This window comes from Cuculus canorus, chromosome 2 (assembly GCF_017976375.1).
Source record: "Cuculus canorus isolate bCucCan1 chromosome 2, bCucCan1.pri, whole genome shotgun sequence".
In the NCBI taxonomy this organism is placed as follows: domain Eukaryota; kingdom Metazoa; phylum Chordata; class Aves; order Cuculiformes; family Cuculidae; genus Cuculus; species Cuculus canorus.
This window is the reverse complement of record NC_071402.1, coordinates 132,105,753-132,123,201: the sequence shown is the minus strand read 5'-3', so window position 1 is coordinate 132,123,201 and position 17,449 is coordinate 132,105,753. Positions and strand designations below refer to the sequence as shown.

The 17,449-nt window shown below is 36.6% G+C and overlaps 1 protein-coding gene across 1 annotated transcript in view; it reads right to left on the bottom strand.

Annotated features, from left to right (window-relative positions):
• Positions 1–10,559: 10,559 nt before the first annotated feature.
• Positions 10,560–17,449, bottom strand: part of THSD7A (thrombospondin type 1 domain containing 7A) — a 280,961-nt gene continuing 274,071 nt past the window's right edge. The window contains exon 29 of the mRNA XM_054059364.1: positions 10,560–17,139. Within this exon, the coding sequence (XP_053915339.1) occupies positions 17,055–17,139 (85 nt within the window). The 3' untranslated portion in view covers positions 10,560–17,054. The remainder of the gene's footprint in view (positions 17,140–17,449) is intronic.

Sequence of the window (17,449 nt, the reverse complement as noted above, 5' to 3'; positions counted from 1 at the left end):
GAGCTGCTAGGCACAACCAGTTTGGCAAAGCTTATCGTAGCAGCTATTTACTATAATTTGTGAGGGAGATTGAAGACACGTTGGTTGTTTCACAGCTGCTTTGCAGTCAATCAAAAGTAGAGACATAATTTAATTCCAATGTCCTCTCCAGAGAAATCCTTTGAAATAACTATTATGAAGTTGGAATAGAACAGAAAGATGCAGAAGACAGGACAGATGCTTCAGTTGTGTAGTTTCCGTTCAAATGCATGCCTTGCTCATTATTCATGTGCTCAGCACAGGCACTCTCATGCCCATCTGTTGAGGAAGGAATTGGAAATAGCTGTTGAGCTGTTGCAGGAATGCTCACATGAAGAAAGAGTAGCAAAACTCTGGCAATAGTGTTAAAAATTGTAGATTCCATATGTAAAAATAAGTTTAACCTCTGCCAAAAAGGCAGGTTTAACCTGCCTAGACCAATCAGAAACTTCATCCATCCTAGGACGGCACAGTGACAACCTCACACCTCACCGCTTGCTCCAAGGCAGGTCACTCCCTGTTCTTCACTTTAACTTTCCACATGTGAGGCTTTTGAATGCATGGAGCTTAATTGCTGCGGGTTTTTCCCTCCAAGTTCTACTGTGCTTTATATTGGTAGTAAAGAGATGTTTCTTTGCTTGGTAGTGGTTGTGTTTTCATTTCTGACAAATACACTATTTGATTTGTATGATAATGTAAAGCTAACTCTAAACAAAGGTGGAGCTCTTCACTGATAATGTCAAGATTTAAAATAAATAATATTCTTTCTGTCAGTTCAGCAAATGACTAGCTGCTTGTCCAGAGGGTGTAGCTACTTTTGCAGGTCCCCCCCAAAATGCACTAGACACCTGACGACCTCCTTGGGATACCTAGGTATTATATGTTTTCTGTTATTCTGCAAGAGTGAAGATGTGGCTTTTACAGTTAGATCTTCAAAGGGGAAGAAAATGCCTTTGAAAATATGTTGTCATTCACATGTCCAAATTCAGGCTTTACATACTCAAAAACTGTCTAATATCTTAAGATTAGAAGCGTGTCTGGGTTCACTAGTGCCATGCTCAGATAGCTGTTACCCTGACTGAAGTTCCTTGTGTATCCATTCATCTTTTATTAATTGTATTATTAAGATAGTTTCCAGAGACAGTGGAAAAACTAGGAAAAAAACAGCCCATATATTTAGAAAGTTTTCTGATAAACCACTTTGTTCTTCATCTTCATTCATTACAACACACTAGTAGTTCCAGTGTCTTAAGACATGCATATGTACAAGCAGATCAGTTTTAAATGTTGGTCTCTCCTCCCACGTAACAAGGAATAGGACAAGAGAAAATGGCTTCAAGTTGTTCCATAGCATGCTAGATATTAGTAAATATTACTTCAATGAAATGGTTGTCAAGCATTGGGACAGTCTGCCCAGAGAAGTAGTTGAGTCATCATCCTGGGAGATATTAAAAAAATGTGTAGATATGGCACATAGGAAAATGGTTTGGTGACAGACTTAGCAGTATTATGTTTGCAGTTGGACTCAAATGACCATAAAGGTCTTTTCCAACCAAAATGATTCTCTGATTCTGTAAATTATAAGGAAGGAAAAAAAAAGTCCGAAAGTCCAAAGTTTGTAATAATTAGCACTTGGAAGATTCTGTGAAGTTTTTCACCATTTTTATTTTGACTTGCAAGGATGCATGTCTATACTAAAAGCTTTGCTGGAGATTCATTGCTTTCATTTGCACCTCTATTTGATTAATCGTTTTTCTTGGACCATCACTTTTTTTCAGAAGTTACGGTTCTTTGCTCTTAATCTAACATCTTTGATGTGCCACTTTGATTCAAAGAAATGAAAGTAGGGTGGTAATGCTTGAGAGGGTGCTATTACTGTTAAATGATGAAGCCATTCTGGTTCAGTGATAGATCAGCGATAGATCTCCTTTTGGCTAATTGGTCTGATGAAGTGTCTAGAAGATATCACAGAAGTGACTGAAAAACATGCCCCCATTTTGTTGAAGTGCACCAGTAAACTTTTCTGAAGTTTCTCCTTTCTTCTTTTTAGAGCTGTAAACATCAGAAGGAGGCTTTATTAAACTGCTTTTACCTCAGAGTACAGGGGGCTTTAATAGAAAAAAAGGAAAAATGCTTGAAACTGTTGAGTCTTTGTTCTTTTTCTAAGGCAAGAGCATTAAGAGACCACACAGTGGGATTTTAATAACTGGGCTTATTACCTTCACAGCAGTAAGAAAGACTGGGGTCCCTGGCTTTACTGAACTGATTAAAAGGATACTAAGCAAATCCATACATTATGTTCTTGAAAAAAGTGCATGTTCTTGTCAAAGTGTTAATCAGTCCTATAAAATGCATCTATGAAGTCTGTGAAGATATTCACAGACTCTATTTCACAGATTTTCAAGTACCACACTTGGAAGCTTCATTTCTCTGAGTACCTGAGTGAGTAAAGGCATCCTTTGGAGCCCTTATGGATCCATCTGTGCTAATGATGGACCATGACTAGACTGTCTTTAGGACTGACAACAAGCAGCATAGCACATTTTGCTTTAACAGAGCTGCATTTCTCCATTGCCTCTCTTTTAACCATCAACAACAAAATCCTTGGTGACCAGCAGGTTTTGTGCATGCTACCTTGTAATGAATTTGCTCTGCTTCCATGTATACATTGCCTGGGAAAGTTTTGAGTGCCACAGGATGCGCTGTCCTTGACATTCAGTTCATGACCACTTCACTTATGAATACATGTTGCACATAGCTACAGTAACTTTTCCAGAAGAGGGAGCAGGAGAACAAGGATATTCACAGTATATGTTATTGTATGTACATGCCAGGGAGGGGATGTTCCACATTAGTTCTAAAAAATCATTTAAGAACTGCAATTTATGATGTTATTAACTCGGACACAGCAGATCCTCTATGACTTTGGGTTTTTTTCTATCTGTTTCTCACCTTGTAATTGAAATAAATACTTAATTTATTGCCTTCTAATTTAAACAATTAAGATACCATGATGTTCTCTGTGGACTGTGTTATAAGCATAACTGATGAATTTGAAATTCTCTGGGTTTGCCTCTAGGAGGAGAGGATTATGGGGGTTTTGCAACACTGTCCATGCTCTGCAAGTATTCTTATTTCTACCTGCTTTTAATTGTTTCTTATTGAACAATCAGTAATATCAGAGAAAAAAACATTCAAACTTTATTGTTCGCTTTATCGGGCTTTCTGCCTGGATGGCTTTCCTTGCTGTCACTGCAGGACATCATAGTGCTGTTGCAACTCTCTGGAATTCATAGGAACTGCAATTTCTAGTGCAAGCTGTAAGATCAAAGCAGATACTGTGAACAAGTCCATTTTCTGTTGTTTCGTTTCTCATATCATCTATCCACTGATCTGCTGAATCATTTAGATCTTCCCAACCTGTTATTGCTTTAGTAAGTTCTCGTTTTGCCATGTAATCAAATATTATAATGGGGTTTTTTTTCCATTTTTATCTATAAAGCAGAAGAAATCTGAAATAATTAGTGAGTTTAGTGTTGGAAGCTTTTGTAAAGTTACTATGGTTACCTAAGTGCCTTGTCTGTTAGTTTCATAGGAGTCAGCTGAACAGCGAGTTCTTTTCATCCCTAATTCAGTGAAATTGGCATCTTTTTCATCCTTTCAGTCATTAGCTATTACATGCTTCTACTGTATTTGTATTCATGCTCTGGCAGTCTGCTGTGCAAATAAGCAAAGCAGTTTTCGCCTATTTTTTTACCCCTTTCCTACCAATATGATAGCCTATAAACTGTTCTAGCATTGTGGCTGTAGTTTATTTTCCATAGGCTCACACAGTTATACTCCATATCACTGTAGCCCCACATAGATCTTGTTGCCCAACTGTGGCCACCAGGCTGTAGGGTAATTGTCCTGAAAATTCAGTGGACTTATTGCATAGCTTCAGACTTTATTTCACCTCAAAGCACTATTTATTTTGCCTGGGAGTCCAACACATGAGAATCCTGGATATTAAAGAAGGTTTAATGAAGCCACACAGGCCATTGTTATAGGTGGTACAAGTGTGAACCCAAACCTGGTAATTTAACTGCTCATCGTGCAGCGCTAAGACTTTCCCGTGGAGAAGAAACAGAAGCAGGCCTCTGAGCATTTATTATTGAAAGATCATGAAATAGATACTCGTTTTGCCAGAGAAGCTATTCGGGTGTAGCTACATGCTCCTCCACTGAAGTCTACAGAAAATTTAAATCATTCTCTTACATAAAGACAAGGTCCTACAACTGAAAAAATAATAACACGTCGGTCATCTGAATTTGTTACCACACTTATTAGTGCACCAGCTTCCCCTTCCGAGAAACCTCACATATGTTTGTTATATAACTAGTGTACAGTGTGTGAAATAGGCTGCTCTAATTATAACCTAGACAATGCCAGGAAAGTGAAGCTAATTCAAATAAGCTCTATTAAGTCATCTAACACGGCAGTATATGCCATGATGTAAAATTGCTTGGACACAGATTGGCAACAGGGGATATATTATGTGGCGAGATCATGCCTTTTTTATTTCTTCTTTCAGCCAACAAATTAGAAGCTCATTTGAAAAGTCAGCTTAATCTCTTATACTGATGTGGTGATGCCAAGTTGGACAGCCTTTAACTCTCAGAAAGCAAATCTTGTCAAAGCAAAGCCCCAGATCTTCAGTGATGGAACGTAGTCATTTCACAGTTTTGTTTAATTTTGGTACCTAAAAATGAGACGATGATAAGTTAATACTGATACACCAAATGCAGATAAGATGACATAGAGAAAGACATTACATATACACTTATTGGCTTTTAAAATATGGAAAAGTCATCGACAAATTTATTTTTCCTTTTTTACTTTAATATTTTTCCCCACAAAGATTACCAGCTGTAGTAGGGAGGTTTTCTTTACTTTTCTGTGATTAATTAATTGGTTTTCTAAAATAATTTTTAATATTTTCCTGTCCACAGAGCCTGGTGTAGCCTACTGGTATGTGTGAGAAATAATGATATTTTTCATGTTTGTGCCTGCACGTATTAGAAGCTATAAAACAAAACATCTGTTATTTGTAAATCTCATGAAGTCTTATATGAATCTTAAACTGATATCTGCCTCAGTGTCTGAACAAAACACAGTAATGCAAAAAAAGTATGTGTTTTACAATACTACCAGTTATATAATCACATGGTATTTTTTCTCGCAGGGTCCAATCTTCAGTCACTTCAGATAGTCAGCTGCTAAAATTTAGTTCTTTGTGTTTGCTTCTCAATTTTCATCCCCATCTTCCTCCCAAATTAATCTTTGCCTCTTGTACCTTAATCTTCTACTGACTCCTTAGTGTGCCATGCCAAAGAAACCTTAGGGGAGCTCAACTTCTGATCTTCTAAGAAGTTTCTATGGGACAAGGGGGAAATGGAGGGTTTCAAAAGATGATTTGAAAGACTGTAGAAAAGTTGGTTTTGACTTTGCAGTCAGCTTCTCCTTGTGGTTCCCTGGTGTTGGGTTCTTCTCCACAGTGAAGAAAAGTAAGGCTTCTAACCAAAGTATTATCAGTTTGGGTTTTTTTAAATGAGAATCTCAACGTATGGTATCCAATTTTAGCTGAAGTTTTAAAACAATATTAAATTGAATAAAGATTAATTAAGGTAAAAGTAACCAAAACAACTTATTATAATGGTATGTATTGCAGAATTGTCACTGCAGGCTACCTGGCCTATCAGCAGTCTAGCATTCCCTAGCACCTGAGTGCTTTCTTCTGGCTAGAAAGATTGTTCGGGTCAGCTGCAGCTAGTTTATTTTGAATGATTCACCAGATGGAACTTCTACTGTTGTCCCAGAGAAAATATGCTCTAGTCTTAGAAATTATGAATATTCAAGCAGAAATTTGGCTGGATTCTTTTTCAAGGCCATATATTCAGGCCATATCTAGAAGTAATTTTTTTGTCTACCTGTACTTCAGTTACATTTTTGCTTGCATTATTCTCAAGGTACACTGAGTATCTGTTTCACCTCATTATGATATTCATATTCTTCCAGCCCTACTTTCAAATGAATTTTGTTCAGCTGTCTTCAGCTCAAGACTCTTTCAACTATATTATTGGTGGGCAGGCACAATTCAGCTACTTATCTGAGTGCTGAGCTACCTTTTCTGCCCAAGGAAGAATCAGCCCCTGAGGAAAGTAAAGACTGCCAGGCACTCCTGCTTCTTGCCTTTCATGAATCTGCAGCAATGATACCTGCTGCAGACTATACTTTGGATCTGCTTCTTACCTGAGCACCTCGGAGCCATTAGAAAAGCAATGGATGCTAAGAGGTGGCATAGATTCAAAAGCAAATTAGTCCCCTTCATACAAGAAAAAAGCCACCTGAATCTGCTACACAGAGTGGCTGGTGGACACCTGCTGGCCTAGTGTGTCCTGAGACAAATGTTAATTGACTTGATAGTGTAAATGCAAAACAAACCCTCCAGGGTGTTATGAAAAGTTTGTATTCTTTTGTGGTTCTTCAAACATTAATTTCAAGTTTTCCAACCATTAATATGTTTTGCTAGTAAGTTGTTTTTTAAGAAGAGGTGTTGTACTTCCGCTAAGTAATTCCTCATGCTGCCCCTGACTGTACCAATTCTTTGGTGAGCAATAGTTAAAGGCAATACTTGGCTCTTTACTTTCACAAATACAATTTATTTTGAATTAATTCTACTCTGTTCTTGAGGGAGAGAACCCTCACAGTAAATGCTTTGTTATGACTTTGATAATATCAAATTTTGCTGTGGGGTATTGCCTTGTGATATGTTTTCCCTTGCTCTTCTTTGTCCCCCCATTGCTATCTTGCAATGTTTTACAGTTAATCCTAGCTTTTCTTTAGTTTGCTCCAGGCTCTTTTTTGTTCCAGTTGTTCATAGTTATACTACTTTCAGTAACTAGCCCATAGGCTCCTTTACCATGTTTGCTCAGTCAGTATTTTTTTTTATAGAATTAGCAAAATCTGTGTCCTTACTGAATAGTTTTCCAGATGATTAGTATATTAGTCAGACAAAAGTAGTTCAACTGGTTATCCTTGTGACACATCATCTACAATCGTAATCCAGATAAAAGCCTTGCTTATGGTAATAAACACTTTTAAATATTTCTTATATAAAATGTCATTGCTTTTTTTTTTTTCTTTTATCACATTGTTTTGCACATAGTGCAGATTAGGTAAATTTAGGATTTTGGGTTCAGTTATGAATTAAAAGTTCCTACTAAACTATCTTGAATTTCTCCAGTGAAAATAGCAAAATGTGCCCTTAAGGTAATGACAACCTTTGCTTTCACTTCTACACATTTCTGTAATGGTGTAAAGCTGGAGTGTATCTAGCTTTCAAGTTTATCTGTCTCTTTTTTTTAAATTTCATGTACCAAGAGAGGATTATTGTATCTAGCGCAAAAATTCATCTCATGGTTTTTTTTCTCATCTATCTGCCCCAGAATTCTCTCTGCTGCTGCAGTTGTTATATTCAAAATCTTGTTTATGGGCACAGAGGGAGCACACCTTTTATATAAGTAAATCTAAAAATTAATTGTTAGTATAACTGAAAGTGAAGCAGTCCCACTGTTATTAGTCCAGATCTAATTGTTTAGAAAAAGAATGATAATGCAGTTAAAATTGTTATACACACACCTCCTAGTACCTACTCCTTCTTCCAGTGTTAAGCCCAGATCACCACTGCTCCACCAGGAGCTGAGCTTGGTGCTTTCATGCTGGTGGCAGTGGTGGGGTGCTACAGTGAATTGTTAGCATCTGGAGGCCTTCACTGTAAGGAATAAGATGTTTGTGGTGATGATTTCTTCTTCCTCACTCTAGGATCAACTTGGGACCATTTTTATATGCCTGCCAATACCCTTTTACACTTTTGCTCTGTCCTGTCTGGTCTGCACTTCCATGTTACACCTAAATTTACTCTATATATGTATTGTCTTTTACATCTGTTAGATACTATTTCTTTGATTTCTTTTTTTTTTTACCTCTGAAATCAGTTCTGTCCAGCTCAAGGTCTGCATTTCTTTAACTGAACATGGGTGAATTATAGCCAAGGGGTCTCCAGTGCCAGCCTGTGCCCCTACCCTCAGCATCCTATGCTTGTTGCTTGTGGGCAACTGCATATCACTGCATCCTGTCTTCACTGCTCAAGGGCTCTGCAGAATCATAAACACTATTCTACATAGAATAACTGCTTGTTACTGCTATCTATGCAAAGCTTTGGTTGTATTAAACAACGACAAACAAAACTGTAGACACCTGATAACCTTTCTGCTATCTCAATTTGTTCTTCTCTTTCAATGCTCTTCTTAGCAGCTGGCTCAGCTGGTTCAAAAGACTTCCAGGAAATGAGAGAATGAAAAATGGACATAGATATATGTGGCTGATGGTCAAATATGTACAATATTGACAACAAGACAAAATGGGAAAGATTCCCTTCCCCACCCCAAAAGGTTATGGAAATACGAAGGAATGCACAGACAATGGATTGCACAAACTTGCCATTGAGAAACTAAGAACACAGTGAACAGTTTCCCTTCCTTGTCTTTAGGAATTATGTGGTAAATGGAAATTCTGGGTTTTTTTTAAAAGCAGTGAGAATGAAAAACTGAAAATTTGCATGCAGTGATTTGGAGAATTCTTTACAATAATATTTTTTCCCATCCTTGAAAGCAATGTAATGTATTGACTTTTATTGCGAATAACATTTAGTTGCTCTTTGATTCTGCTAGAAAAATCCTTCCCAAACATGTTGCATATGTTTTCTTCTTCTTGTATACATAGTTCAATACAGTTTAAGTAGAGAATGCCCAGGTTATTTTATATAGTAATTGACAACAACTAAAGTAGGACTTTAAAAAATTTAACAACGTAAATCAAGTAATAATAAATGTTATTATCACTTATATTATTTTCTTATGTTCTCTGTAGTGTTACTATAGGTACATAAAGTCTTGAATAATTGTAGCAAGCTTTATAGCTTATAAAAATTTGTTAAAGACAGTTTTTAATATGTGGTGGTAAAACTTTTTTATAAGACCCATGAAATATTCTGGAGAATCACATTGTACTGTCATTTCATTGATCAAAGGTGGTGGACGGAAGTCTTGTCATCTGCAGTACCACCTCATCTTGGAGAGAATGCATTAAAAGCGATGGAGTATAGCCATTTTTAATGTAAACCAGATTTTGCCTTTCTGAAAGGGCTCATTTACAGTTTTGAGTCCATTAGACCTCTTCCCTGGCTTCTTTAGCACTGTAATTCTAAAATGGGATTGGAAAGCCAGTTTGAGATTGACAATTAACTTCTCACTTGTGCTGCAAATCTTCCTTTAATGTTTTCATAAAACTGAACAAATGATAGCTACTAATGTTTTGCTCATTAACTAGTAAGTGGAGACCATAGGCAGAAACATAGGGTTTAGCTCCAACTGCTGTTCTAATGTTGCACAAAGCTTTTGCTTCAGTTCATTAAATTCAACTTCAGGCAGTCACAAAAATGCCACCTAAGAAACCTGGCATCACCAATTTCTGCTCATGAAATGGAGCTACAGAATCCTTCATTTTTGGAGACTGAAGAAACAGAGCAGTGAGGAAGAAACAAACACAAAATAACAGGTGACATCAAGCTAGTGGAACTGTATTTCTTACCACTTGGTTAGACTTCTTAAGAGTCGAGCTTTGTACGGGGCATTGGTTCTTTGCTGGTAGATTACCGGGCCACTATTAATAGCTGGTAGGGTTTTTTTTTTTAATTTTGGGAATTAAGAACCAGATGAGTGCCTAACAGATCCTGTTTGAAGAGAGTGATTCCAGCAAGAAGTGGTCCTTGCAGAAGCCAGTGAGGGGAGTAAGCGAGGGCCAGCATGATGTGCTCAGCCTCCTGGAGATGCAGGTTTCAGGGGTTCGGACTTCTGCCCAAAAAGGAACAGGCCTGAAGCTGAGAAGTATTGCTTTTAAGTCCTGAGTATGTTGGGTAGCTTAGTCTCTATTATGTTCATTTAAATAAAATTAAATGATGAAAAATTGTTTCATTTAGTGGAGTATCAAAACTAAATGTGAGTTCTAAAGCTGAAATGCACACATGGAGATTCCCCTCCTGCCCTGTAGTATGTAATACCAACCTCAACGCAGCTCTGCATTATCATATGTATGATTCTACACATCTCTGGCAAATCATTTTAAATATACCTTGAGATGATCTGTACTATGCATGATGTCCAGGCTGATAGATAAAGTAACTAAAGGCAGAACATGTATGTGTTTAAGGTGACATTTAGAAATAGAAAATGTGAATACATGACCTCATGTCATGGAGCTGCTCATGGGAACAGAGGTTTTGGTTGACTTCTGTGGTGAAGTTTGCTTCACGGAGTTCACAAATAAAGAACATTTCCAAGCTAGTCCACCAAGTTTTCATCCAAGCATTCTTGGAAAAATAATAGATACTGTAGATTTGAGCTTCTGTTAATCACTGTTTATTGTCATATCACAGTCAGGACTCCAAAGAGGGAGTATTCTGTTCTGATATAATTGTAAACATAGAGGCGACAGCCCTTACTATTGTTTTACAATGAAAATTAACACATAATGAGTATAACAAGGAAACAGTACAGAAAGTGTAAAGTAACAGCAATAGAATGGTATGGTTGAACCCGAAACATGTAGAATTAGGTATCTTCAAGGTTTTCAAATATATAGCTGCAGCATTGGTTGCATGAAGAGAGGAAACAAATTATTTTAGCCTCAAAATTCACATTTTAATTATGCTTATCTTTGCTTTTGACAGCATGCCTTCAAAAACCTGTGTGTTGTCAACTGCTAACTATTGTTGTCTAACCATGATCTTAAGAGTGAGAAGACACATCAAAAGAGAATTAAGGCTATGATAGCAATGAGCACAAACCAGAAAACTTCCAGGTAAGGATGAAATCTGGCATTTGCTTCAAGCACCGAGACACAATGGGGGCATTGGAATAAACTTCTTAAGGGAATCAGGTTTAGAGTATGAAAACAAGACACAATATGTCACTATTCCTTTGTTTTCCTGTGACAGTTTTCATATTTTTTCTGTGATACAAGTTGTGTAAGTAAGTTTGGGAGAGGTTTTTGAAGAACTTCATTAGGCACCACATTAAACATAGTCTGCCAATACTGGCTAGCCAACAAACTGAGAATGTGTATTCACAGAAATGTTAGCCAAATGATCGTCATGGGTTCAAATTATATTGCTATTACAATATGCGTATACCAATAAGCAGCACTGGGAAGAATTAAAAAGCAGAGATATAAGTCACAGTTTGACACATATGAGTGAGAAAGGGGGTTTGGTTTTATAATTGTGAAGGGAAGGAAAAAATTTAGACTTGCTTTCAAGCTCAACACTGAATTTTTGAGTAACCATTATTTATTTGTAAGCTAACCTGACCTGATATTTATTTAGAAACAAATAAGCAATCCTCTGCCCTCATAAAACAATAAACAAAATGTCATTCAATAATCTCAATTTCAGAATATAATTCTTATAAATTTCAGGACTCGGTTTTGAATATTGTCCACAAAATCTTAAAACATATGTGGGAGCCAACAATGTCTCATCTATAGACAGACAAGTACCAAATTTTTTTTTTTTTCTAAAAAGACAAAGGACTTGTGAACACATAAATGCATAGGAATAATAAATGGGCTCAACCCTGAACTGTTCAAAATGTGATTTCTTTGAACATGGAAAACAACAATAGCTATGATAATGGATTATGTTTGTAGGGCTAAGTTTTAGCCTTATCATAGTGACAGGCTGAAGGACTTTTCCTCTTGCCCAACAGGGGCCCAAACGACACAAAGAGCTCTCAACAGAGCCTTATGAGAGTTTGGAGGACTAAGGACTTCCTTCAAGCTCTTGCCAATGCAGCCTTGTGTTGCCTCTCTCACTGCCACAGTCTGCAGCTGAGTCATGGTCGGCTTGTTGTCCACTATTCCTGTGTCCTTTTCAGCACAGATGTTACTTAATCAGACTGGGACAAGCAGCAGGATTAGGCAGCATCCAACAGTATCAGCTTGTCAAGGCAGGTCAGAATATGAGTACCAGAAATGGCTTATACGTCAGGCTGGAAAGGTTACCTTAAAACACCAGAACATGTGAGTACGAGCAAATGAGCGTTAATGTCTGCCACCCTGAGACTACTGCACTCTCACAAGGCTCAACTCTCTCCCAGTGAAAAGTTGCCTGACAGCAAACAGGAATGGCAATGGCACCTGCCAAGTATTGCTGAAGGTGTGCCTCGCAGTAAGCCTCACAATCCTTTAGATCAAACTAGGATATAGCAAAGATGCCCATTTTCAGTAGCACGTAGGAGATGCTTCACCAGCATGTCATCAGAGGACAATCCTCTCCACAGCCAGGGGCACTGCCCAAATGAAGGTAAACGAAATGAGTCACCTGTTCCCTCTGCTGAAAAATAAACAGGCAGGCAAGCTTGTTCTCTCAAAACTGGGTTTACATCTTTTAAGGCTTAGCCTAGAAGCATTACTAGAAAGGTAATAACTATTGAAATCAGACAAGCCCGCATGAACTGGTGTGCAAATATGCACTGCAGAAATGGACATGAAAAAATTGAGTTTTGGAGAGCACAGAGAGAATATGAGCAGTTGTGGAAAAGCTGCAGAGTCACTTTTTTTCCTTAGGTAATCAACCACAACTTTTTTATTCTAGAAGAAATTAGAGTGAATTTGGTAATGTTAATTCAATGATTGGGATGTAAGTTGATTGCATTAGGCATGTTTTTTTATTTGGAGGAGGTGGGTTTTGTTCCCTGTTCCTTCCCTGTGTGGGCAGGGACAGATTCAGCTTCACTGAAGTGAATAGATGCCTTTTAGTGAGATCTTGGTCCACCCTTTCTCCATAAATGGGTAGTTTTTTCTGGCCTAAAAAGGGCAATTAAGGAAGAAAATTTAAAATATCATTGATTTATTGCATTTATTGGACATTTATAGATCAATTAAATATACATTATAAACTTCTATGTCAACAAGGACTGTAGCAATGGACCTTGATATTTATGATAATAACTTCAGAAAGTTTTTCCTCTTTCTTTTTAAAGAGAAATACTAATTTTTAACAAGAATATGTTTGCTAGCTTCTTTCAAAAAAGAGACTGTTTAAAAGTTGGTATATTCTAGGGATTTGGCTCTTATTGTTACTCTATCCCAACATAGTATACTACATCTATTAAACAAAGGCAATAAATGATTTTGTGTTTATATTTATTGTCAGCATATATCAGTTACGTAAAAATAACTCAGTTGAAAATGTAAGACTTGCTACATTTTCACGTTATCTGTATTAACTGAATAAAGCTTAGTGACAATATACAGAAATTTGCAGTACTTGTACATAAACATTTTGTGCATTAAAAAAGAAATATACAGAATTTAAAAAATAAAAATGCATTACACAATTTACAAATTAACATTAACAAAAAGTAAACATTCCTCAGACAGCTGCCTCCTTGTTCTACAAAATAAATATTCAAGTAAATTAAGTTAGGCAAAATAAACTCTTAACTTTGGGTGAGCACAATTTACATAAAGGTAAAAGGACAGATTTCTGTTTCACTCACGGTATATTTTACAGTGATTTATACAAAGAATTTTTAAATTGGTCTCTTCGGATTCTAGTATTAGAAAACAAACTTTATTACATTTTGGCAGGAAGAAGGGAGTTTCAAAATTGATGCTTTATACCAAATATAAACAACCTTGTGCAGTTGCACCACAGCTTCAAAAAGGAACTGCTCCAGGACTCAAAGCAGACACAGTAATCTAGAAACTACAGATTTAAAAAGGAAAATACAAACCACCACATCAACAGGAAAATGTCTACATTTTCTGAATGGTTTATTTGATCACTGGAAACATTACTTTCACAAACTAACGATCAACAGTAGTGGCTGCTTTAGGCACTGGATTTGTAGAAGCACTCTGATTTTAAAAGCAAATTGCTTTCCATTCTATACTGATAATTCACCTTTATTTATTTCTGTTTTAATGCTAAAGGGCTGAATCACTTATGCAACATTTAGGCTTTACATAAAATTTCAGCCCTTGTTATAGACTAATATTTTTTTCTTGATAATAAGGAAAGCCATTCGGGCTTCAAATTTCCATGCACTTTGTTTATAAAGTAAAAAAAGTAATAAAAATGCACTCTACATTTTAAATGCAGCACTAGTATGATGCAGATGTGCACCTGCAAAATTCACTGACCAGATATAAAATATAACACATACTCAAATACTTGCATGGATTGCAAAGGCCAAACATATTTAAAAAATTGTTGTATCTCTTTCTTCGTTTGTCCATTTTATATGATGAGTAAAAGAAGATGGCATACCGTTAAATTCAAGTTACTAAATTCTTAGACTTAGGGCATAAAAACCTTCAAGGCAAGAACTAGGCAACAGCTCTTGCTAAGACCAGCCAGTATAGTATAATATAAAGATGACTCATTGCAATGAAAGAAACCCTGTTCCCTCAATTCCCTATTGGTCCAATACTATTTGACAACACAGAGTCAGACTTTTAAAAGTACGAAATCATGATTAAGCTTTATGTCTCCACATTATAATTCTTAAAAACTTTGTAACTTTTCCACTTTAATTTTTGTGTGTCTGACAAAACAAGAATAAACTAGTTTTTTTTCTTATTTTCTACTAAAAAAAAAAATGCTTAAGTAATTAAATTCATCAAGATTTGTTTTTTCACTATGGATCTTTACAGTGATGTAAAACTGAAGCCCCCAGTCCTGCAACACATATATGAAAGAATTACTGCTGTGGCAGGGAGCCATGGCACTTCACCAACTGTGGCCGGACCAAGGTATAAAATGAGAAATCAAACCTGTACAGAATATTGTTATTATTGTTCCTCTCTACTCATCATTCCCATTTGGAGAATACTTATGAAGTAGGAGAAAGTTCATTTTCTTGATGGAGCAACACCACACTGGTAATAGAAGTCAGCTACAGTTAAAGCAGGACTATAATCTGTCTTGAACATTCACAAAATACACATTGGTTCCAAGAATTTTTCTACATGAAACAGAAGTAGGTATTTCTAAGGACCGATGTTATCCATTGATGTCCATGAGAGTCTTGTCATCAGTTTCAGTGGATCTGGGCCAAAGTTTGCAAAGCTACAGTTTTATTCAGTGTGCAAAAACGGGTGCTTCTTGAGTAAATAGTGTGATGAGTAGGCAGAAATGGTTTAGTTCATAAAAAAGACCTGAGGACCTAATATTGAACTTTATATAACAACTATTTTTGAGAGGTTGCCTGATAAAGTTTTGTATTGCTTAGTAGTGGCACAGTCACTTATATGTTCAGGCTACACATAGAAGCCTGATGAGAATAACCCTTCTCAGGTCATGAATCACATCTGTAATAGACACGTAGATACAGCGGCAAGTCAAGGAGCTTCATGTCAGAAGTGTAACATTGCAAAGCCATAAGCATGGACGAGGTTAACAGTGAATACTGTCAGAGTTTAGAAAAAGTCACGAGTATTAAACTGGCAGAATTATTGATCTTACCATTTACTGGCCAGTATAGTCAAGAATTTAACTGAGTAATTAAGAGTCTATCCAATTATCCTAATTAGAAAAGACAAAAGGGCTCTGACTATTGCACTGTCAGCAACAGTGAAAACACTCTCACTAGCAGAAGGGAAAAAAAGCAAAACCATTTTATTTCAGTTGAATAAACATCAGAATATCTTCTTAGACAGCAAGTATGTCAGTCAGGATTACAGGGCAACCACTTTCTTTTTCTTTTCTTTTTTTTTTTCTAACAAAGTTAACAAATATAAAAAATCTAGTCATAAACAGCCTCCAAAGTACAATTAAAAACCAGCAGGACAATCTATACTAGTATAGGTAGATGGGGCAAAAGAAACTAGACACTTGTATTACTGCCATGATATAGACTACAAATGGCTACTGTGATGAGGAATGGTGCGTGCAGTACACATCATCATCCGATTCCATCCCGTCACAGTCCAAACTGAATGCTACTCTCTTCAGGATTCACGACCTGTCTCCTTGACACTCCTTGCACAAGATGCATCATCATCCTTTCTGAAAAGAGGCAGTTTCTATGGCAATACCAGTTAAGTGCATATCATGCTGCACTAATATAGTGCAAAAATTTGCCTTACATGTAGCAAAAAAGATGCAGGCAACAGTTTAAGTTAGAGAAAGTAGAAACGTACTGTAACATTTACAACGAGTATTCTTTTTCCAGACAGCAACCACTAGAAAATATGAATCTGAGAATACCTCCCTTTCTGGATGTACATTGAGGCCTTTATAATTTGGAGTGATAACAGGACAGAATTTTGCAAGTGAGTCATTGCCCTTTGAAATGCAGGTTAACACAAGTTACCACAAACTGGCAAACTGTTGAACTTGCTTAGTGGGTTAATCCCAGTTAAAACTTAATATTGTACTAAGCACTAATATGCTCTTTAACAAGTACATAATCTGATAGAGTAATACATATGGTTCAACTGAGTATATATGTTATGTTTGAATATAAAGAGTCATAAACAGCTCGGTACAAACTCTTCATGCGTACTGATTATACTCGGTTAATGTTGCAGGGGCTTCCAACTGTTAATACTATGTTGGCTACAGTATTCTGGAGACAGAAGTGGTGCTTATAGTTTGTAAGATTGAGGAAAGACGACAAATCTCCAGCTGCACTGTCTATGAACATGATTCTACCAGATTTCTCAGTGCTGATGGTCTTAAAGTAAAGCAATAACACCTTGAATATTCATAAGCAGTATGAAATCCATCCTTCTTTATCTATGTTGCAGTTACAAAAAAGGAAGTCGTCAAAACACTTAATCCACTCCATAGAAAATCCCTGTGGCTTTGGATACCTTTTAATTTCAATCCGTTAATTTACACTCCATTTGTCACCATGAGAAGTTATTTTTTACATATCTGCATCTCCATCATAAGCCAAGGTTAAAGGTTTCAGTCGGTTGTTCTGCCTTCTCTGGGGCTTCTTTGGCTTTTTGCTGAAACAATAAGATAATTTGTAAATAGAATGAGAAACTAATAATACAGTAAAGATGGATTTCAGTCTTAAAGGAAAGATGAGTGTGTAGATTTAAGGTAATGTATTTGCTTGTTCATTTGTAAAAGCTATAAGTCTAAACCGTTGGATCAGTAATTATCTCTTTACCATCCCAAAGCATCATTTAATTCAAAGTTTAGTTGTTCAGAAACAGACTGTTATGGTGCTGATGTGACCTGATGAAATCCTTGTCAGGTAATCATGCAAGATAAATCAGTTTTCAGAAGAACCCAGAGCCTGCAGTGCAATAT